This window comes from Amphiprion ocellaris, chromosome 6, assembly GCF_022539595.1.
Source record: "Amphiprion ocellaris isolate individual 3 ecotype Okinawa chromosome 6, ASM2253959v1, whole genome shotgun sequence".
NCBI classification, from domain to species: domain Eukaryota; kingdom Metazoa; phylum Chordata; class Actinopteri; family Pomacentridae; genus Amphiprion; species Amphiprion ocellaris.
Window position 1 is genome coordinate 11,722,350 of NC_072771.1, and position 23,137 is coordinate 11,745,486.

A 23,137-nucleotide genomic window follows, 5' to 3' on the forward strand; every position below is an offset into this window, starting at 1 on the left:
AACAAACACGGTTCCGCATGAATCTAAACCTATAACTCACGCAGACGGCCATAGTTTGTTGGCTGCTGTTTCATTCTGAGGTCCTCTGTGGATCGGTTAAAGTTGGTCACCGGCCCCATACCTGGCCCTGACCCTGACCCTGACCCTGGCCCTGGCCCTGGTCCTGGCCCCGGCCCTGACCCCGGTCCACCTCGGGTCCCTGCATTCCGATCTGGCAAGGAAATTGAAGCAGAAACAAATACAAACAGCAACAGAGTGGTTGGAGGTGATGCTTTATGATTTATTGAGCAGTATGTGCCCTGCCCTGATGAGATGTGGAAATGTTACAGTGGTAATTAACTCATCAAACATTAATACATCCCCTGTGGAGGATATGAGCCTCGTTGACTGCAGGAGACCGTTCATTCATTTACCAAGAGTTAAATATATGCATAGTAAATTTCTCAGACATCAAAATATATGTTGGAACAGAGCAGACCAATCATTGACGAAGAAAAGAAATGGCTACATCTCAGGGACGCACAGTGATATTTGATGTGATGGCATATAATGCATGCTGTGCACCAATGTGTGTAGTAATTTAAACATGGAACTAATTTAGAACAAAGGAAAGAAACAAAGCAGTGTCTGATAACTGACATGACAGTTATTATTTTGTGAAATCTATCGGTCATTTATCTATCATCCTAGAGGGAACACTGGTCCTGGTCCATCTAGATCTAGATGACCGTACACAGCACAGGCAGGGATACTCACTGGTAGAGGAGCTGGACTTGCCGATGTCAGCTAACGAGCGGTGGATTGGCTTCTTGGTCTGGTGTCGATGTCTTCTCAACAGGACAAAGCTGATCTTCTCTCGCAGGTCAGGAGATGTCATGCCTTCCTCTATCTGTCTCTCAATGATGTCATCTGGAAAAACAGATGAGGAATTTTGCAATGTGAATCTGGTATTCCTTGTCAGAAGCATTCCTTTATTGTAATACTCTAGTTTGTTGGTACTTTAGACATGACAGTTGTCAAAGAACAATGTTAAAGGCAAAACTTATAAGTTCAAGTAGCACTGAAGGTGTTGAGAGTGGCTAATGCTGCTGAAAAGCACTAGATCGTGTTTGTACCACTCATATGTATGAAAAGAGTGACAGTGCATCATCATTATTTTGATTTGCTGCAGAAGCCACCACAGTAGAGGCATTGTCCAGGAACTGTAAATAACCAAGGATTAGCCCGTCACTTACTTAAAAACAACATATTGTAATGAAGTTAAAAATGTATTTTATTAATTATTTTCAATTTATGTTTGATGTTATGTTCTTATGTTGAGTATTTTTGAATTTTATCTCAATCTCAATTCTCAGTTCTTATTCGCCATCATTTTATTGATTTTAGAGATTGCCTTTTTGCTCTCTGCTATGTTTGTGCCTGCTGGGCTTCTGTAGCTCCTCCTGGGCTTCCGTAGATTCTCCCATATACCCTACACAGTAATAGTTTACTTACTGTGGGAGCAGAGTCCAGAGAGAAAATTCAGCAGAAGAAGACAATTTACATGTGTTCATTGCTTCTGCAGAGTAAAGGCTGAGGAAAAATTCAATTGGGCTGTCTTGTTTGACATCCTGACCGCACATCTATACGTCTGTTACACTGGTGCCGTGACCCTTAGGATCTGCAGATCAGCTTAATACTTGTCGCCGTGGATGCTGCGCAGCCTTCCTGATCTACATTTCTAGATCCTTGAGTGGTCATGTTTATGAGAGACTACGGTTTAGGCTCAGGTTTAGCCCTCAGTGAGCTAACAACTTTTGTTTATTGATATATGTGACTATTGTGCTCCCATTTAACTTGTTTTTCTACTTCATTTTTTTTTCTAATTTAGCACACAATGCAAGTACATTTGATTGGTTATTCAAGCAGCTGCTTGAATAACCAATCAGGGGTGTTTGGTTTAGTGATCTTGCTGACAGTAGGGCTGTAGGACATTCAAAGCTCACACCTGATGGTTGTGCAGATACAGGGTTGGGTCAGAGCCCAGGTTGTACTCCTGTTGGTGAGTTAATGAGGGAGAGTCCTCTTACTTCCACACTCCGCAGGGATGTTGATGCTATTCATCACTTTACAGACATGGTAGGGCAGTTAGGTGCTGAAATAGGTGAGTCCATTGTTTCTAAGCTAATGTCAGCTGGTGTTAACATGAATAGTGACAACCAGACTACCTCTGCCAGCCAGAACTCACAATGTGACATGATCAGACATGATGTCCCACACGTGACAGTCCATGTTAAACCTGATAAGGTACTCCAGAGGTGACAACACTGACGAATATATAGTCCAGGACTGGATTGACATGACTAAAACTCACCTTAGAAAACAAGACATACCTTCATGTGAAAAAGCAGAAGAGATCATGAGGTGAAATGGGCAAGGCCAGAGATGTTGTTAAGATTGCCTTGTGTAGTGATCCTACACTTGATGTTACAAAGAAACCTGAACTGAAATATGATATTCTTCTTCACTACTTCAGTGAAGCTCCCTCATGTCTCCCTCTTGTTGATTTTTATGCTACTCTGCCCAAACACGGAGAAAACCCTGTTGACTACTGGATAAGACTGAATAAGGCACCAGACCTAGCTCTTGAGGGCCTGCATAGACGAGGGAAACAGACAGAGAACATGAATGATGAAGTGGCTCTCATGTTTGTGAAGCACTGCCCTGCCCCAGAATTATCCTTGTACCTTAAAGTGTAAGCCGATTCACGAATGGACTTCACGTGATGTTCAGCTGAGGATTGATGATTATCAGAGTGAGTTGATGGCAACTGGCAGAACCACAGGTGCTCTGCAACTGAAGAGCCAAGTCACCACCATCACCTCTGAGCAGCCCAGCCCAACGTCGTCCAGCCTGGCAGCACATGAGCAGTGTCACACTCCAAGTCTATTACTCTCACCCTCCTCTCTCCAAGCTCAACATCATGTGCATCACCCACCATGCCCTGCTCCACCATCTGTGTCATTTCAGGGTGGTCCCCAGCATGCTCAAAGCCGAGCCTCTGTACCAGTTGTGGCACAAAATCTCTAACAGTCAGAGGCAAGGCTTCTCGCTCGTATGGTCGACATCATCTTGACAGGAGATGATGGAGAAAATGCAGCAGCATAACACTTCTCATCCAAGTCGGGGTGGGAGGTTCCAGCGTGCTCCTCGTGAACGACATACCAGAGAGGCAGGTTGTAAAGTCTGCAATGACTCAAGCCACACTACTACACACAAGGACAAAATTGTTGATACCCCTCAGTTAATGAAAGAAAACCCCACAACGGTCACAGAAATAATTTGAATCTGAAAAAAATAATAATAAATAAAAATTCTATGAAAATAACCAATGAAAATCAGACATTGCTTTCGAACCTTGGTTCAACAGAATTATTTAGAAAAATAAACTCATAAAACAGGCCTGGACAAAAATGATGGTACCCTTAACTTAATATTTTGTTGCACAACCTTTTCAGGCAATCACTGCAATCAAACCAATTCTGTAACTGTCAATGAGACTTCTGCACCTCTCAGCAGGTATTCTGGTCCACTCCTCATGAACAGACTGCTCCAGTTGTCTCAGGTTTGAAGGGTGCCTTTTCCGGATGGCATGTTTCAGCTCCTTCCACAGATGTACAATACGATTTAGATCAGGGCTCATAGAAGGCCACTTCAGAATAGTCCAATGTTTTCCTCTTAGCCATTCTTGGCTGTTTTTAGCTGTGTGTGTTTTGGGTCATTATCCTGTTGCAAGACCCATGACCTGCGACTGAGACCAAGCTTTATGACACTGGGCAGCACATTTCTCTCTAGAATACCTTGATAGTCATGAGATTTCATTGTACCTGCACAGATTCAAGACACCCTGGTCATCTCCCATGAAGTCCACTTTGGCTCAAACAACGACGGATGGTGCGATCTGACATTGATGTACCTTGACCTTGGAGTTCACCTTTAATGTCTTTACAGGTTGTTCTGGGCTCTTTTGTTACCATTCGTACTATCCGTCTCTTCCATTTGTCATCAATTTTCCTCCTGCGGCCACGTCCAGGGAGGTTGGCTACAGTCCCATGGATCTTAAATTTCTGAATAATATGTGCAACTGTAGTCACAGGAACATCAAGCTGCTTGGAGATGGTCTTATAGCCTTTACCTTTAACATGCTTGTCTATCATTTTCTTTCTACTCTCCTGAGACAATTCTCTCCTTCGCTTCCTCTGGTCCATGTTTAGTGTGGTTTATACCATGTCACCAAACAGCACAGTGACTACTTGTAACCCTATAAATAGGCCGACTGACTGATTACAAGTTTGTAGACACCTGTGATGCTAATTAGAGTACACACCTTGATTGAACATGTCCCTATGGTCACATTATTTTCAGTCTTTTCTAGGGGTACCATCATTTTTGTTCAGGCCTGTTTCATGAGTTTATTTTTTAAAATAATTCTGTTGAACCACGGTTCAAAAGCAATGTCTGATTTTCAATGGCTAATTTTTTTTTAATTTATTATTACTTTTGTCAGATTCAAATTATTTCTGTGACCATTGTGGGTTTTTCTTTCATTAACTGAGGGGTACCAACTATTTTGTCCACGTGTGTACTTCACACTGCATGTCTGAGAGACAGTGTTTTGCCTCCATTGCACCTGTCTACACCAGACTGAATTGCCCTGCAAATAAATCTTCCTAGCCCCAGTCAGGGGGAAACTAGCCAACCTGTATTTGGAGGGAGGCAGTACAGGTCATACCACAAACTCCCAAACTGATCACATGTCAGATGCTGAGAATGTTTACACATCAGACTCATGTAGTGAGTGTTCACAGAGTCGATAGCAGTGACGCCCTCTTCTACACATCTGTGGACATGGGTGGGACAGTGAAAGTGGGTGGGGTGTTAGACAGTGGTTCAATGGCCTGCAGCATCAGTGAGACAGCCGAAATGAGACTGACAGAGGCTGGAGTGATAACACACCAAAAACTGATTGATCTGAATGTGATTCTTGTTGGATGTGGCCAGCTTCGTATTAAGCCTAAATGTACTTATGATGTGGAGATGGAAGTATACTGCTGCAAAATGTTAGTTCCCACGCTTGTTGTTACGATACTGGGAACCAATTTCATACAATGCATCCTGCATCAGTCCAAGCTATGTGAGTCCTACTGGAAGACAGTGTCCAGCCCCTGCCCATCTGGGGACCCAGAAACTGAACATTTTCTGTCCATGCTGTCTGGTCTGAACCCATGGAAAGGCGAAGATGTTCCCGACAAGGTTGGTACTGTACGGTGTAACTCTGTTGCCTACCTCGAACCTGGGCGCGGATATCTCATGTGGGGGAAACTGCCCAAAAATGTTGCTGTTTCTCCAGGTAGCACAATCATGACAGAACCCATGTCATCCCGCTCAGCTCCCAGAGGTGTTTTGGTTGCAAAGATCATGACTACATTGTGGGGAGATAGATTGGTCCCACTAAAACTCATCAATACGTCACATAAGCCTGTATTATTGAGGCGCAATGCAAATCTGGCTGATGTATACTCCGTAGCACTTGAGGACAGAGATGGTGCAGAGCACTCAGAGGTTCCCCTTGTGAACTGCACTCAATCAGCCATGTCACCTGCTGCAGACGGCAGTTCAGCCATCGACAAGCTCAGGTCAGTCGGGCTAAGTGGTGTCGATAGTGAGTCTTGTGAGGTGTCTGAGGTCTGCAGGAGGAGAATGGCTAACCTTGTTTTGGAGTATGAGGATGTCTTTTCATGGCATCATCTTGACTGTGGAGAGGCGAAGGGATTTTTACACTGCATGCACCTGTCAGACAACAGATCATTCAGGCTCCCGTACAGGCAACTGCCCCCCAGCCAGTACCAGAAGCTGCGCCAAGTGCTGAGTGAAATGGAGGAAAGGGAGAGCATCAGAAAATCGACGAGTGAATATGTATCACCTTTGGTGCTATTGTGGAAAAAAAATGGAGATCTCCATATCTGTACAGACTTTTGCTGGTTGAACAAGAGAACCCTGAAGGATGCCCATCCACTTCCTCACCAGGCAGACTGTTTGGCAGCACTGGGGGGGAACTGTCTGTTCAGTACAATGGATTTGACGTCCGGGTTCTACAATATGCCCCTCCATGAGGATGACAGGAAGTACTCGGCCTTCACCACTCCCATGGGCCTGTATGAGTACAACCGTCTGCCGCAAAGTCTCTGCAACAGTCCCGGGAGCTTCATGCACATGATGACCAGCATAAACCAGAACTATCTGAGACTGCTGTGCTATTTGGATGATCTGTTGGTGTTTGCACCTGATGAGGAGACTGCTTTGCAGCATCTGGAGATGGTGTTTGGGAGACTGCGTGGCCATAACTTGAAGCTGGCCCCCAAAAGTGTTTCTTCCTTTTTGGGGATGGTAAATTACTATCAGCATTTCATGCCCAGGTGTTCTGCGATCGCTAAACCACTCTTTGATCTGCTGAAGGGTGAAAGAAGGAAGGGCAAACACCATAAGAATAAACTGCCAGGCAGGAAATTGCATGCCTCTGACTGGACACTGGAGCAGGGACAGGCTTTTGAACACCTAAGTCTTCACTGATTCACAGCATCGTCCTAGCTCATCCGAATTTCACCCTTCCCTTCATGTTGTCAACTGATGCATCCCTGGATGGCATAGGTGCTGTTCTCTCTCAGGTTCAAGAGGGTGAGACTCAAGCCAGACCTTTTGCCTTTGCCAGCAAGTCTCTGTGTCAGTCCCAAAAGAATTACCCAGCTCACCGGTTAGAGTTTCTGGCCTTGAAATGGTCCATTTATGACAAGTTCAGTCACTGGTTGAAAGGCCACAAATTCACAGTCTGGACTGATAACGACCCATTGACTCATATCCTGACTAAACCAAAACTACACTGTTGTGGGCAATACTGGGTAGCCAGGTTGGCGAGTTGCGATTTTGATATCAAGTATGTCCCTGGTCAGCAAAATACTGTAGCTGATGCCCTGACCCTGTGCCATTTGTTAAGGAGAGTGTTGGCCACAGGCTGCTTGCTGAACCCTATGCAGGTCTTCTCACTGAGGTCAGAGACATATCAAACTCATCTGTCCAAAATGCCTTCTGGTCATCTAGTGGTCACAAGAAACCCTCTTCAGTGAGTGTCAATGTGCAGGCATGCAGCTCACTACGAATGCACACTCAGTCTGTTGCAAGGGAAGATGTGTCTGCTGTATTACTGTCACACATTGAGTGGGATGCTGGTCCGAGAGCCCATGCTATTGAAGTGTTGCAGCATCTACCTCAATTGAGTCCACCCGGACAGGACACCTTGCCTGCCTACACTGAAAAGGACCTCCATGACAAGCAGGCGGAGGGCAGAACTCTTTCTTGTGTTTTGCACTATGTTGAGAGACGTCGGAGGCCCTCCAGGAGAGAAAGGTTTAAGGAGTCTGTCTCTGTGACAAAGTATTTGAAACATTGGGACAGGCTAACTGTGTGCAACGGTGTGCTCTACAGAACTTCAAGGGACCAGAAAACTAAAGCAAAGTGCTTCCAATATGTTGTCCCTGATTCACTGAAGACTGGGGTTCTGCATGGTGTGCACGATGGAGCAGGACATCAAGCTCAGTTCAGGAGCCTCAGCTTGGCAAGACAGAGGTTTTTCTGGCTACACCTTGACAGGGATGTGAGAGACTATGTTTGGCATTGTCAGTGATGCATCGTCAGCAAGACCATCAAGCCTTTGGGAAGGGCTCCCTTGGAGTCCATAATATCAGCTAGACCGTTAGAACTGGTGTGTATTGACTTTTGGTCTGCTGAAGACTCCACAAAAAGGTCTGTTGATGTCTTGGTGATAACAGACCATTTCACAAGAATGGCTCAAGCGTTTCCATGTAAAGACCAGACAGCTAAGCAGGTGGCGAGGGTTCTCTGGGACTGGTATTTCTGTGTAGTTGGATTTCCGGAAAGGATTCATAGTGATCAAGGCATTAAGTTCGAGAGTCAGCTGATAAGTGAGCTCCTTTGGGGCTCAGGTGTCAGAAAATCACACACAACCCCCTACCATCCAATGGGAAATGGGAGTGTGGAGCAATTCAATCGGACCTTCGGTGGCATGATCCGTGCGTTATCCCCTGAAGAGAAAGCTGACTGGCCACGACGCTTCCAGACTGGTTCTATTTAGTAATGGTTAGAGTCAATGAGCCTGGCAGTAGCCATATATGAGTGTAGATGAACTCAACTGAAATTGAACCCAATTGTCAAATGAATTTCATCATTTGGTAGATTGATAGCTAAGGGGGCAAATACTTTTTCACGGCACTGTATTTAGAAGTTTTTTTTCCCCTGAAATAACACTTCTTGCTTTAAAATGACCTCGATAATATCACACGAAACATAAAATTGACATGGAAAACTAGCACCAATCTTGGTCATTCATGTAGTCAAATATAATTCAGTGCCAACAGTCGGCAGCAGCAAGACAGAATAAAGTCAAGTAAAAACAGGATAAAGTGCATCGCAGTACATGATGAAGTACTGCAGCAAAAAACCACAGTTTATTACCTCCTCTTCTCAGCATTTATAACTTGGATGGAGGTAAGCATGAAGGAGAACTTGTACCTGTTTTTTGTGGCCTGGAGTACTGCCAGACGATGGCCAGAGGGGAGCAACTTATACTCCTGGTTAAGAGGCTGAGTAGCATCCATAAGATTAGACTCTGCTTTTCTTTTAACTTGTGTGTAAGACTGTTAAAACACACCCCAGCTATTTTAGAAGCTACTTTTACTATCCTCCCGAGGGAGTTGTCCTTGTAACCTTAGAGTTAGAGTAATTCAGCCAAACATGGAATATGATTCTGAAGAAGAATAATGATACAGAAAGCTCCACCCTGCATGGTGTCAGCATTGGTTCCTTAGAAATGTTGCATGTGAAACCCCAGAGGTCTCAGACCCTGTTTTTGAAACTGTCCTTGGTACACTGCAGTTTCAAGGAGGAAATGCTCAGCCATACTATTGACTGTTTATTGTGTTTGTGATAAATCTTCCAGCATATAAAAAAACACAATAAGAACAGGTTAACAAGTAAACTAAAAAAGAACTAAAACAACTAACAAAAAAACACGATTTTCTACAAAGGGGGGGCTTTGTGGTCTAGAACATTTGGGTAAAACTGATCTTCAGGTAAAGCTCTTGGGATGTGGATTTCTTTATCACTGAAGATCCTTGGTGCAGTAACTCTAAATATATTAAATTTAATTTGAACACATGGCTGAAGGATACTCAGGTCTGCAGACACTGAACTAAGAGACACTGAATGTGGCCACCAGTGGTGCTGGTTGTCTGGTTGGAAATACTTGTACTGTTTGTAATAGTGTTGGGGTTGTTGATGTGCTCTCTAGTTAGGAACTAGAATTTATTTTTTCTGTTGTTCATCTTGAGGATGTTGCTTTTCTTTGGTTGTGCCTCTTAGTTTTCCATATGTTGTCTTATTGTCAGCTTAAGATTTTGATTTACTACAGCTAATAATCTTTTACCTTTAGAATTTGTGCATCTTTAGTAGTCTCTTCCCAGGGGCTACAAATGAAACTGAACTTTTAGTTCTCCTCTTTTGGTTCTCCTCAGGGCTGTGTCCTCTCTCCACTACTCGTCATCCTCTACACGGATGACTGCAGATCCACACAGCCCAATTCTCATCTGGTCAAATATGCAGACGACACAGTCCTCCTGTCTCTGCTGTCAGGACCTTCTCAGTCCCACAGCTCAGTCCTCCAGGAGTTTGTGGACTGGTGTGATGACTCTTGTCTGGAGCTGAATGTTAAAAAAAAAACCAAGGAGATGGTGGTAACCTTTTCCAACAAGCAGATGGCACTGGCTACAGCTGTCATCACCACCATCCATGGGATGCCTGTTGAGCTTGTGGAGGAGTACAAATATCTGAGTACCATCTTTGACAGCCAGCTGAAATTCTCCTCTAACACAGAGGAGATTATCAGAAAATGTCACCAGAGGCAGTATCTCCTAAGGAAGCTCAACTCTTTTGGAGTAAATAAGAACATTCTCCAGACATTCTATTACTCCTTCATAGAGAGCACCATCACCTTCTCCATCACCTGCTGGTTCTACTACACCAGCCTCCAGAACAGAAACCACCTGTAGAGGACTATCACTGTCTGCTCAAAAATCATAGGACTGCCTCTCAGAACTCTGTCTGCAGAACTCTGTCTGTCTACATTTAAGATGTAGACTGGCAAACCGGATCATTCGTGACCCCTCACATGTTCTCTTCTCTGCATTTGAGTGGCTTCCTTCTGGTCACGGTTAGCTGCCGTGCATGCAGGACACAGAGGAGAAGGGCTACCTTTGTACCCAGGGCAGTCCAACTCCTCAACTCATGAACCATAACCCCCCCAACCACCACCACCACCACACACGGACTTTAACATGGACCTCTGTGAACTCTGCCATTTTGCACTCTGCAATTTATATCTACCGTAATATATTCTTGTATCTACCTCATTGCCATATTGCACCTACTTTTCATTCGTATTTGCACTATGTATGACATATTTGCACTAATATTTTACTAACCTGTGTTTTTTTTGTCTTATTTCTCTCTTTTTTATTTTTATTCTTATATTACTTGCTAGATTTGTATACAGTGGGGATTGAAAGTTTGGGCACCCCAGGTATAAATTTGTATTAATGTGCATAAAGAAGCCAAGGAAAGATGGAAACATCTCCAAAAGGCATCAAATTACAGATGAGACATTCTTATAACATGTCAAAAAAAGTTAGATTTTATTTCCATCATTTACACTTTCAAAATAACGGAAAACACAATCATGGCGTGCAAAAGTTTGGGCACCCTGCAGAGTTTATAGCATGCACTGCCTCCTTTGGAAAGCTGAGACCTGACAGTGTCATGGATTGTTCACAATCATCGTCTGGAAAGACCAGGTGATGTCAATCTCAAAGGTTTTAAATGCCCAGATTCATCTGACCTTACCCCAACAATCAGCACCATGGGTTCTTCTAAGCAGTTGTCTAGAACACTGAAACTGAAAATAGTTGACACTCACAAAGCAGGAGAAGGCTATAAGAAGATAGCAAAGCATTTTCAGATGCCAATATCCTCTGTTCGGAATGTAATTAAGAAATGGCAGTCATCAGGAACAGTGGAAGTTAAAGCAAGATCTGGAAGACCAAGAAAAATATCAGACAGAACAGCTCGGAGGATTGTGAGAAAAGCAAGTCAAAACCCACGTTTGACTGCACGATCCCTCCAGAAAGATCTGGCAGACACTGGAGTTGTGGTACACTATTCCACTATAAAAAGATGCTTGTACAAATATGGTCTTCATGGAAGAGTCATCAGAAGAAAACCTCTTCTGCATCCTCACCACAAAAATCAGCGTTTGAAGTTTGCAAATGAACATATAGACAAGCCTGATGCACTTTGGAAACAAGTTCTGTGGACCGATGAGGTTAAAATAGAACTTTTTGGCCGCAATGAGCAAAGGTACGTTTGGAGAAGAAAGGGCACAGAATTTAATGAAAAGAACCTCTGTCCAACTGTTAGGCATGGGGGTGGATCAATCATGCTTTGGGGTTGTATTGCAGCCAGTGGCACAGGGAACATTTCACGAGTAGAAGGAAAAATGGATTCAATAAAATTTCAGAAAATTTTGGACGCTAACTTGATGCCATCTGTGAAAAAGCTGAAGTTAAAGAGAGGTTCTACAAATGGATAATGATCCTAAACACACTTCAAAATCCACGGTGGATTACATCAAGAGGCGTAAACTGAAGGTTTTGCCATGGCCTTCACAATCTCCTGACCTCAACATCATCGAAAATCTATGGATAGACCTTAAAAGAGCAGTGCGTGACAGACAGCCCAGAAATCTCAAAGAACTAGAAGACTTTTGTAAGGAAGAATGGGCGAAGATACCTCAAACAAGAATTGAAAGACTCTTAGCTGGCTACAAAAAGCGTTTACAAGCTGTGATACTTGCCAAAGGGGGCAGTACAAGGTATTAACTCTGCAGGGTGCCCAAACTTTTGCAGACGCCATTATTGTGTTTTCTGTTATTTTGAAAGTGTAAATGATGGAAATAAAATCTAACTTTTTTTGACATGTTATAAGAATGTCTCATCTATAATTTGATGCCTTTTGGAGATTTTTCCATCTTTCCTTGGCTTCTTTATGCACATTAATACAAGTTTTTACCTGGGGTGCCCAAACTTTCGATTCCCACTGTATATGTTTATCCCTCTCTTTATTACGTCATTATAAAAACTGCAGTATAACTTATGGAGCTTCAGTTACCAGCAATTGCTTATTTTTCCTGCAAACTGGAAAGCACTGTAATTGTATTATTGGATTTTTTCTTTACCACTGACCGTTGTCTGATTTATTGACCCCTCTTTTCTAATGCATATGCAGCTCGACTTTAGTGTGAGTAGTATGGGGAAAGTGATAAATGTCAATATGCAGCAATAAGGGACCTTGAAAAAGGTTGTTATGTATAGATGCATTCACAAAGTAGTAAAATGATACAGTAGTTTAAAAATGTAGGTTAATTTACTGTGGCACAGTAGCTACAATGCCTTATTCAATATAGCTTAGCTGGGGAGCTAACTAGCTAGCTAGTTATGTTCATGCTAGCCTCTTAAATTTCATGAGAAATAAGAACTTCTTTAACGTGAAGTTTTGACAACACTTACATTTTTAACAAAGTTGTTTTTTCATTTCCCAGGTTTGCACTCGCATCTCACACAAAGACAGCTGCAGCTAGTAAATAATTATCTGTCAGTCAGTGAACTCAGGTCAAATCAAACTAATTCACTTTAGGAGCCACAGGTTTGTCACAGCTCAGCGAAAATGATGTGAAATTTGCTGGTGTCACTTCCAGTCTGGCAGGTTCACACTGAATATCAAGTACCAATAATTTGGCTTTAGGACAACCTAGAAAACAGCAGACTCCTTGGCTGTGTCCAAAATCAGTTACTACACCCTACACAGTAGGTTCGCCATTTTGTAGTGTTGTTTGGAAGTTAAGTTGTAACTGTTACACCCTATATTGCACTCAAAGTATCCCACAATGCACTGTGAAATGTAGTGTACAGCCATAGTCACTAACCAAGAAATATGAACCATGCATTGTCAAACTAGAAAGGAAGACATGCGGGAAAATGGACAGAGAGCCAACTAAGGACCGGTGGCATAGAATTCTGATGCTATTTTACAGATTAAGACGTATTTTACAGTGCTAAGATGTATTATCTATAGAATACATCTCATCTACACTCTACCACTCAAAAGTTTGGGGTCACTTAGAAATGTCCTCATTTTTGAAAGAAAAGAATTTTTTTTATGAAGATAACATTAAATGAATGATAAATCCAGTCTAGACATTATTAATGTGGTAAATGACTATTCTAGCTGGAAAAAAAATGATTTTTAATGGAATATCTACATAGGGGTACAGAGGGACATTTCCAGCAACCATCACTCCTGTGTTCTAATGCTACATTGTGTTAGCTAATGGTGTTAAAAGGTTAACTGATGATTACGGAGCAGGAAACGAGTGGGTGATTTTGGATACAGCCCATGTGTAACTTCAACATTTAGCTAGATATATAGATCAGATATCCGTGATTTCATTCTTCTATGTAAAGAAGAACATTTCAGATATTCGCATCTTCGTTCTTTCAGGACAAATGACGTCACTTATACCATTCCTGTGTATTACATTTGCCATTACAGATAACTACAGTGTGAACGGTGAATATTTTCAGATAAACAGTTGTAACTCCGGTGTTATATCTATACTTTAATTGTATATCATATTTCATATCCTAATTCTAGTTCAAGATATCTTTAATTCCCGTCAGTTCATGATATCTGCATTGTGTTTTTCAGAGATCTTGCTTGACTAAGGTTTGAACTGGGCAGAAGAACATTGTATATACCGCAAAATGGAGTTCTGCCTTGTCAATACATAATTTCGGATATCTGAAATTAGAGTTTAGTCTGTGCAAAATGACCTTGCAGAGACCTGTAGTCACTTCAGAAGCTATAGCAGGCAGGAGAAAGAGACAGCGGTGGCTTGTCTTTCAACTACAGTGCTGCAACCACCAATGACAAGCTGTTTTTCATGTCAGAGCAGTCCTCTAATAAATTTCAACCACAAGGCTCTAATGAGCAAAACCCTTGCTCTCCACAAACTCCTTGCTGATAAGCTCTTTTTGTTTAACTGCATCCTTATTATTGTATTTGTTATCCGTCACTGTTTCTACCAACACTGTTCAAATACTTTTACTGGACCAGTGTCCACTGAGAAGCCTTGTATGAGCAGCGTCATGCACAACAGTCTGGACTAGTCATAATGACGTTTGAGGCATCTGCAACTATTGCTTTGACTGGTCCAAACTAAATAAAATGGATCTGTCATTTTGACTTGTCAAATGCTGGACAGACAATCTCAGCCTTTAAATGTTAAAACATTGCTTGCCACAAGATAATAGTGAATGTACTTTACAAGCTGACATAGTATCAGTAGCTACATATAAAATGCTTTACCAGTGACACCTGAATGCTGATTGGTTGACTCACACTGTAAGGATATAAGATAAGATAAGATAAGATAAGATAGGATAAGATAAGATAAGATAAGATAAGATAAGATAAGATAAGATAAGATAAGATAAGATAAGATAAGATAAGATAAGAAAGCTTTATTGTCATTATACACAGACACAGTTCACACTTGAACTTGTTTAATGGATCTTATCCAGGTTGTTTTCTCCTGACTAGATCCTTGCTTGTGTTGTATCTACTCTCACATCAGTGAAATTGTAGAATTGTAGAATACACAGACTAAAATGAAGTGTAGTGTCCAGAAAAGTTCTGAGCATCTCACCAACTATTTGTGGCAGTGAGTAGCCTTCCAGATCCAGCAGAACCGTCCCCGTCTGGAGACACGTTCTGAGCTCGAACAGACTATGCAGGGACAGCGTGGACACGTGGGGTTTACTCCACCTCTCTCCTCCCTCCTCCACCTTCTCCTCGAACTTCACCCACCTGAAGGCAGAAAAACACACAGAGGAAGAACAGGTGAGGAATACCCAACAGATGACATTTGTTTGACCTTTTCAACCCTGTTGGTGGTGCACGCTGCTCAGGAGATGTCAGTGAAACCAATAACACCTGGCAGGGTGCTTGTGTCGTGTTGTGTTGTTTTTTGTTTTTTTTTTTGCCACCCTTCCATTTTGAACTCAGTTCGATCCGCTCTAGCAATTTAGGGTTTGACAAGAGCATTTCACAAATTGCTTCATGATCTGAAGGTGAATTGTCTTGAGCCTGATTTCAGACTGACAGTTTGTCAATTGAACAATTGAATCTAATTGAACAAAGTGTTTTTTTCAGTTGTACTTGGTTTTAACCTCCAGTTTTTGAACTGAAAACATGACATCTCCGAATACTGTTAGGATGAAACAGCATGCATTCAGCGGAGATGTCATGTTTTCAGTTCAAAAACTGGACCTTTCTGAATACATTTGGGATGAGAGATATTAGCTGTGCAGCTGGGAAATTGTGTCTCATTTTATGGAATTGACCTTTTTCACAGCAGACATTTGGACTCCAACAAACATTGATGGCCCCAATGCATTTATTTGCCCCAGAGACTAATTTTTCCCACTTAACCAACACAATATTGGGAAATGTTAAGCAGCTGTGTTCAAGTCACAATGTTGCCCATGAAAATGTCTATGAATCATCCTTACTACAATGCATTCTGGTACAGAATGGGCCTTTGCAGGGTGACTAGGTGCAACAGCAAGTATGATCCATTCACTTACAGTAAAGGCAATGAATCATTACATCATTTGACAGAAATCTATGCATTTTTGTGGTATTTCTGACCATTTGATAAACAAAAATGTCTATTATGCTTGAGGAAATGAAAATCCCAAACTCCAACTCCAAAAAATCCTTTAAGGCTGTGTTGAGTCACATTATAATCTGAACAGTAGATACTGGACTGTATGATTATATGAGCAGTCTTTATCATTTGTCAAGTGGATCCTTTCAAGATTTCATTCTTGAAACTAAAGTAAAGCAACATAGTTCCAGAGCAGTTGGAGTTCTGAGTGGAGAAAACATGACTATGCCTGAATTGTGCATGTGTTTGAGTCTACCTGGCGGACTCCTTCCACTCCAGCTCGTCTCCTTCTCGCTGTAAAGTGTCCATCTCAGTGAAGAGCGTCGGAGTGGGCATGTCATCATCTTCACTCAGGATGTAACGTAGCCGCTCTGCTGCTGGAGACACTTGACAGAATGACATTTTTAGGATTTGTAATACCATTTTAAAATACTGTTTCAACATCCTTCAAAGTGGCCAACAATTGTAGAAGTTACATAAAACATAACAGATTTGTTATTTGCATGGTGTTTATCTGCCACACAGTCAGCTTGTCCCTTTTACTATACACCATAAAATGACCTTTCACACAAACATACAGCAGCATCTATGAAGGTTGAAAGTGATCCTCAATGTGGACATTAAATTTTAGGTGACATTTATTCAACAACTTGCAATTTACAGTGTAAGCTACTCACAGGAATCAGGTAACAATGAAATGAAATACTGGCTTCTTCTGGTACTCAAATGCAGGCACAGTGTAAGAAAATGGAACTATGCTGTACAAGGGAGTGACAATGGGCCATTTTAGAGGAAAGAAGATTTTAAAAAGCCACTGAATATTAAGGTGTATCTGCTGAGATATCAAGTCTTGTATGTTTCTTGTATTTTTATGCTTGAATTATACAGGAGGATCATGGCTATTGTGTGACCTTTTCACCAATTTCAGCTTTATCTTCTAGTACAGTACCTAGTATCTTTGTCCCAACAGCTATGGCTTGTTCTATATAGACATCAACTGCATCAGTATTCATATATTTTTCTTGTACCTCATTCACACAATGAAATTATTCTGTAAACACAAGCTTATTATAATTATAAAGTGTTATCTAATTGTTCTCTATCAATATTTTAAGTGACATGATGTTTCCGTGATAAACCAGCTATTGGCTGCTGTATACTGCTTCACTCTGTGTACTTCCTGTGCTGTACCAGCCGTAATAATTGAAGCCTACATCCTGATCACACAGTAAGTACTTAATTATTATTATTCAGTCATTACCCTACTGCACTTACTATCCATTTCATTCGTATGCTATTTGTATATAGATTGAAATGGATCCCATGTTCAGGAGTGACATTGCATTGCAATGAGCTGCCAACTGGCCATAGTGCCGTTAATCTATGGACTGTAATTAATGTACATGAGGGGGTTCTTTTAACCCACCAGTGATTGATAATATTGAATCCTTTACTGATGGCTGCTAACAGTTTCACTCTCATGTGATGCACTTGTTTTTTTTTTCTTCCTGAATGGATGCAAATATGATTTTACAGAAAAAACTATTTTTGGTCACTGAAATCTAATATTTGTTGCTTGATATTGAGTTCAGTTGCTATTCATCAGTTCCTTCTAAAAGTTATTTACCATCACTGGGCATCATTTTCTCTTGATGTCGTCTTGTACACCTTTGTCCCTGCTGTATCCTCCTGTTGGCACCATATGGCCCTATATACTGCAGGCCACACACTTATACAGACTGTATCAATATGTGAATACGGTCCAAGCAGGGCAGACACCTCTGCTGCCTTGTCGCAGATTGCACTACACTAATTTAGCAACGTGGTCAACCTTCCCAGCTGAAGCCTTTGAAAGTCAAAGCAGCAGCATTCTGCCAGGCTGCTCATTACTTAACCTGTAACATAAGCTGCATACTCTCAGGCTGTGTCTCACACTCCTGCTGTTTACTGTTGAAACTGCTGGAAGAAAGCAAAATCCAATCAAAAGCATAACAAAAAGCTTTTTTTTCCATTTTAAACATTTGAAGTAAACACCACCTTGGAAGCTCTGTGTAGAAAATGTGTTATATACACCAGACTTTAGTGAGGCTATTTCAGAACAAATACACAAAATCACACAGGACAAAATGTGCAGCTGAGACAGATAAGAGTATACTGTTGTGACCAAAGTGTTGGACTTGGAGGACACAGAGTACACATTTAATTTCCCATAATGCAACTGAGTAGTGGCTCCTTCACACCTTTAAACTCCACATGCCTCAGGTTTTATGTTTACATTCCTCCATGAAAATATCAGAAATACAGTAGATATTAGATAGCTGTCTCCATAGGCTGATATGTGTAACCAGGGAAACTAAAGCACCTTGACATGTAAAATTAGTGGAGAAATTAGGGACCAGAAGCAGTCTGGCAGAGGTTGGTGACCCACAGACAGTACAGCTGATCAAAGCAACAGGTTTGAGAAGGTTTCAGATCATTGACTTACTTGTGTGGCTGATGTCTTGGAGACTCTGTTCAGCTGAATCCATGAGTCCTTCCTCAATGTCTGTGTCTCTGTAGCGGTCATGCTCATGGTGTCTTTGGTGGCTGTAACATCTGTCCCTGTCCATGTCAGCAGCCTCTCGACTGGAGCGCCTTCGCCTGCGTTTACGTCGATATCCTCGAGGTACTGGGACTCCAATGTAGATAGATTGATGGTCTGTGGACAAATATGTACAGTTCCGTCATGGTCACATGAACATACCTTATGGATATCACACTGCACAAATGGTTGCACTGATGTGCAAAACTGATGTGCTTATGTAGATTTTTGTTGAAGATCGTTGTGGAAATTTACTTTAAGAGCAATCTTTTGTAACACCACATTTTTTTTCTAAAACAAGTGACTTAAATTAATATTTCATAAACCCAAAATAGCTGATTGATAGTCAGTAACAGGCAGATTATGAGATCAGATCTTCCATTAATCCCCTAAACTCGGAGGAGTGTTTTCATGAATGTTAAACCACTAAATTCTGTTTCACAGCTTATGTCTGCACCTAACCCCTCCCTGGGCTGCGACCTTATCGTGGTGGAGGGGTTTGCGTGCCCCAATGATCCCAGGAGCTATGTTGTCGGGGGCTTTATGCCCCTGGTAGGGTCTCCCAAGACAAACAGGTCCTGGGTGAGGGACCAGACAAACAGCAGCCCAGAAGACCCCAATGATGAGCAACAACTTTGTAACCACGAGTCCCTTGCCCGGACGTGGGTCACCGGGGTCCCCCCCTGGAGCCAGGCCCGGGGGTGGGGCTCGATGGCGAGCGTCTGGTGGCCGGGCTTTTTCCCACGGGGCCCGGCCGGGCACAGCCCGAAAAAGAGACGTGGGACCCCCCTCCAGCAGGCTCACCACCCACAGGAGGGGCCATAGGGGTCCGGTGCTATGTGTGTTGGGCGGCGGCCAGGGGCGGGGAGCCTGGCGTACCGACCCCCGGCTACACAAGCTGGCTCTAGGGACGTGGAATGTCACCTCTCTGGCGGGGAAGGAGCCTGAGCTGGTGTGCGAGGTTGAGAAGTTCTGACTTGATATAGTCAGCCTCACCTCGACACACAGCAGGGGCTCTGGAACCAGTCCTCTCGAGAGGGGTTGGACTCTCTTCCACTCTGGAGTTGCCAATGGTGAGAGGCGCTGAGCAGGGGTGTCAATACTTATTGCGCCTCGGCTCGGTGACTGTGTGTTGAAGTTTACCCCGGTGGACGAGAGGGTGGCCTCCCTTCGCCTTCGGGTGGGGGGACGGTTCCTTACTGTTGTTTGCGCCTACGGGCCGAACAGCAGTTTGGAGTATCCGCCCTTTCTGGAATCCTTGGAGGGGGTGCTGGAGAGCGCCCCTTCTGGGGATTCCATAGTTCTGCTGGGGGACTTCAACGCTCACGTTGGCAATGACAGTGAGACCTGGAGAGGCGTGATTGGGAGGAACGGCCCCCCTGATCGAACCCGAGCGGTGTTCTGTTATTGGACTTCTGTGCTCGTCACAGATTGTCCATAACGAACACCATGTTCAGGCATAAGGGTGTCCATATGTGCACTTGGCACCAGGACACCCTAGGCCGCAGTTCAATGATCGACTTTGTTGTCATATCGTCGGACTTGTGGCTGCATGTCCTGGACCCTCAGGTGAAGAGAGGGGCAGAGCTGTCAACCGATCACCACCTGGTGGTGAGTTGTCTCCGATGGTGGGGGAGGATGCCAGTCAGACCTGGCAGACCCAAACAGATCGTGAGGGTGTACTGGGAACGTCTGGCGGAGTCCCCTGTCAGAAGGAGTTTCAACTCCCACCTCCGGTCAAACTTCAACCATGTCCCGAGGGAGGTGGGGGACATTGAGTCCGAGTGGACCATGTTCCGTGCCTCCATTGCTGAGGCGGCTGATTGTTGCTGTGGCCATAAGGTGGTCGGTGCCTGTCGCGGCGGCAATCCCCGAACCCGTTGGTGGACACCGGTGGTAAGGGATGCCGTCAAGCTGAAGAAGGAGTCCTACCGGGCCTTTTTGGCCTGTGGGACTCCGGAGGCAGCTGACAGGTATCGGCTGGCCAAGCGGGCTGCGGCTGCGGCTGTCACCGAAGCAAAAACTCGGGAATGGGAGGAGTTTGGCGAGGCCATGGAAAATGACTTCCGGACGGCTTCGAAGAGATTCTGGTCCACCATCCGGCGTCTCGGGGGGGAAAGCGGTGCAGTGTCAACACTGTGTATAGTGGGGATGGTGCACTGCTGACCTCAACTCGGGACGTTGTGAATTGGTGGAAGGAATACTTCGAAGACCTCCTCAATCCCACCGACACGTCTTCTGATTCAGAAGCAGGGCCTGGGGTCTCGGGCGTAGATTCTCCCATCTCTGGGGTCGAAGTCGCCGAGGTAGTCAAAAAGCTCCTCGGTGGCAGGGCCCTGGGGGTGGATGAGATCCGCCCGGAGTTCCTCAAGGCCCTGGATGTTTTGGGGCTGTCCTGGTTGACACGTCTCTGCAACATCGCGTGGACATCGGGGGCAGTGCCTCTGGATTGGCAGTCCGGGGTGGTGGTCCCTCTTTTCAAAAAGGGGGACCGGAGGGTGTGTTCCAACTATAGGGGGATCACCCTCCTCAGCCTCCCCGGGAAGGTCTATTCAGGGGTACTGGAGAGGAGGGTCCGCCGGATAGTCGAACCTCGGATTCAGGAGGAGCAATGTGGTTTTCATCCCGGCTGTGGAACTGTGGACCAGCTCTACACCCTCAGTAGGGTCCTTGAGGGTGCATGGGAGTTTGCCCAACCAGTCCACATGTGTTTTGTGGATCTGGAGAAGGCTTTCGACCGTGTCCCTCGGGGAATCCTCTGGGGAGTGCTTCGGGAGTATGGGGTAACGGACCACCTAATACAGGCTGTCCGTTCCCTGTATGACCGGTGCCAGAGCTTGGTCCGCATGTCCGGCAATAAGTCGAACTTGTTTCCAGTGAGAGTTGGACGCCGCCAGGGCTGCCCTTTGTCACCGATTCTGTTCATAATTTTTATGGACAGAATATCTAGGCGCAGCCAGGGTGTTTAGGGAGTCCGGACTGCTTTTCGCGGATGATGTGGTCCTGTTGGCTTCATCATGCCAGGACCTCCAACTCTCACTGGATTGGTTCGCAGCCGAGAGTGAAGCGGTTGGGATGAGGATCAGCACCTCCAAATCCAAGTCCATGGTCCTCAGCCAGAAAAGGGTGGAGTGCACTCTCCGGGTCAGGGATGAGGTCCTGCCCCAAGTGGAGGAGTTTAAGTACCTCGAGGTCTTGTTCACGAGTGAGGGAAGGATGGAGTGAGAGATCGACCGGCGGATTGCTGCGGCGTCCGCCGTAATGCGGGCGCTGTACAGGTCCATCGTGGTAAAGAGGGAGCTGAGCCGAAAGGCGAAGCTCTCAATTTACCGGTCGATCTACGTTCCTGCCCTCACCTATGGTCACGAGCTTTGGGTAGTGACCGAAAGAACAAGATTGTGGGTACAAGCGGCTGAAATGAGTTTCCTCCGCAGGGTGGCTGGGCTCTCCCTTAGAGATAGGGTGAGAAGCTCGGCCATCTGGGAGGATCTCAGAGTAGAGCCGCTGCTCCTCCACGTAGAGAGGAGCCAGATGAGGTGGCTCAGGCATCTAATTAGGATGCCCCCCGGACGCCTCCCCGGTGAGGTGTTTAGGGCATGTCCCACCGGGAGGAGACCCCGGGGAAGACCCAGGACACGCTGGAGAGACTATGTCTCTCAGCTGGCCTGGGAACGCCTTGGGGTCCCCCGGGAGGAGCTAGATGATGTGGCTGGGGAGAGGGAGGTCTGGGCTTCCCTCCTAAAGCTGATGCCCGACTCGGACCAGCGGTAGAGGATAGATAGATGGATGGATGGATGGATGGATGGAGCTTATGTCTGTTTATTAACAACAGCAGCATTCTCTGTTGGCACAGTCAGAAATAAAAGCAAATCAAGTTTATTCAGAGTAATTCAGTCCCATTGCTCAGCTCAAATAAACATTATTTTGCCAAAGATAGATGATGTGAGTTTGATCATCTGCTGGCAACTAAGATATTGCTGTAAAACTCTTTACACAGACCAGATTGATTAACTAGACAGCAGGGAGATGCAACGCAATATTGAATGTTTAGAGAAAGAACACAACCTGATGCTCAACATGAAGGCAAGCAAACATCCATATACAACTTCCCAATACCCCCAAATAAACCCCGACACTCATCTTCACTACCTGTCTGCAGCCTATTAACAGTCACCCACATAAACTTTTAGAAGAAATGAGAAACAATGAAAAGATCTAGAAATTATGTTAGTGCAATCGGTCAGTCTCATGGAAATAATAAAGACAGAGTAGGTGTAATGACTTAATTTCGTATTTCCATCAACAGTAGGCCAGTCAGTAATAGATCTACCATCGACATGAATGACACACACTCACCCTCCTCATCCTCATAGCGAAGGTGAGAAACGCCCATCCGTCGGTCTCCATGGTCCATCCTGGTAAAGAAGAACAGATGTCAGATGTCAAAGTGATAAGGTACTCCCTGTAGACTGTGTGTGTCGTGGTATGGTCATGTTGTGGTTACTTCCATGTGTGTATGCTGTATACCCCACAATTTAAATATCCATCCATCCATCCATCCATCCATCTATACATGCGTGTATATTTACATCTCCGTTCAAAAGTCT

The 23,137-nt window shown here is 44.2% G+C and overlaps 1 protein-coding gene across 6 annotated transcripts in view; it reads right to left on the bottom strand.

Annotated features, from left to right (window-relative positions):
* slc4a5a (solute carrier family 4 member 5a) overlaps positions 1–23,137 on the bottom strand; it is a 64,427-nt gene that overhangs the window by 29,040 nt on the left and 12,250 nt on the right. For all 6 annotated transcript variants that reach the window (XM_055011427.1, XM_055011423.1, XM_055011426.1 and 3 more), the window contains 6 exons: positions 22,887–22,945; positions 18,435–18,647; positions 16,206–16,335; positions 14,927–15,087; positions 757–909; positions 41–211 (listed from right to left, as the gene is read on the bottom strand). In XM_055011427.1, the coding sequence (XP_054867402.1) occupies positions 41–211; positions 757–909; positions 14,927–15,087; positions 16,206–16,335; positions 18,435–18,647; positions 22,887–22,944 (886 nt within the window). In that variant the 5' untranslated portion in view covers position 22,945. The remainder of the gene's footprint in view (positions 1–40; positions 212–756; positions 910–14,926; positions 15,088–16,205; positions 16,336–18,434; positions 18,648–22,886; positions 22,946–23,137) is intronic.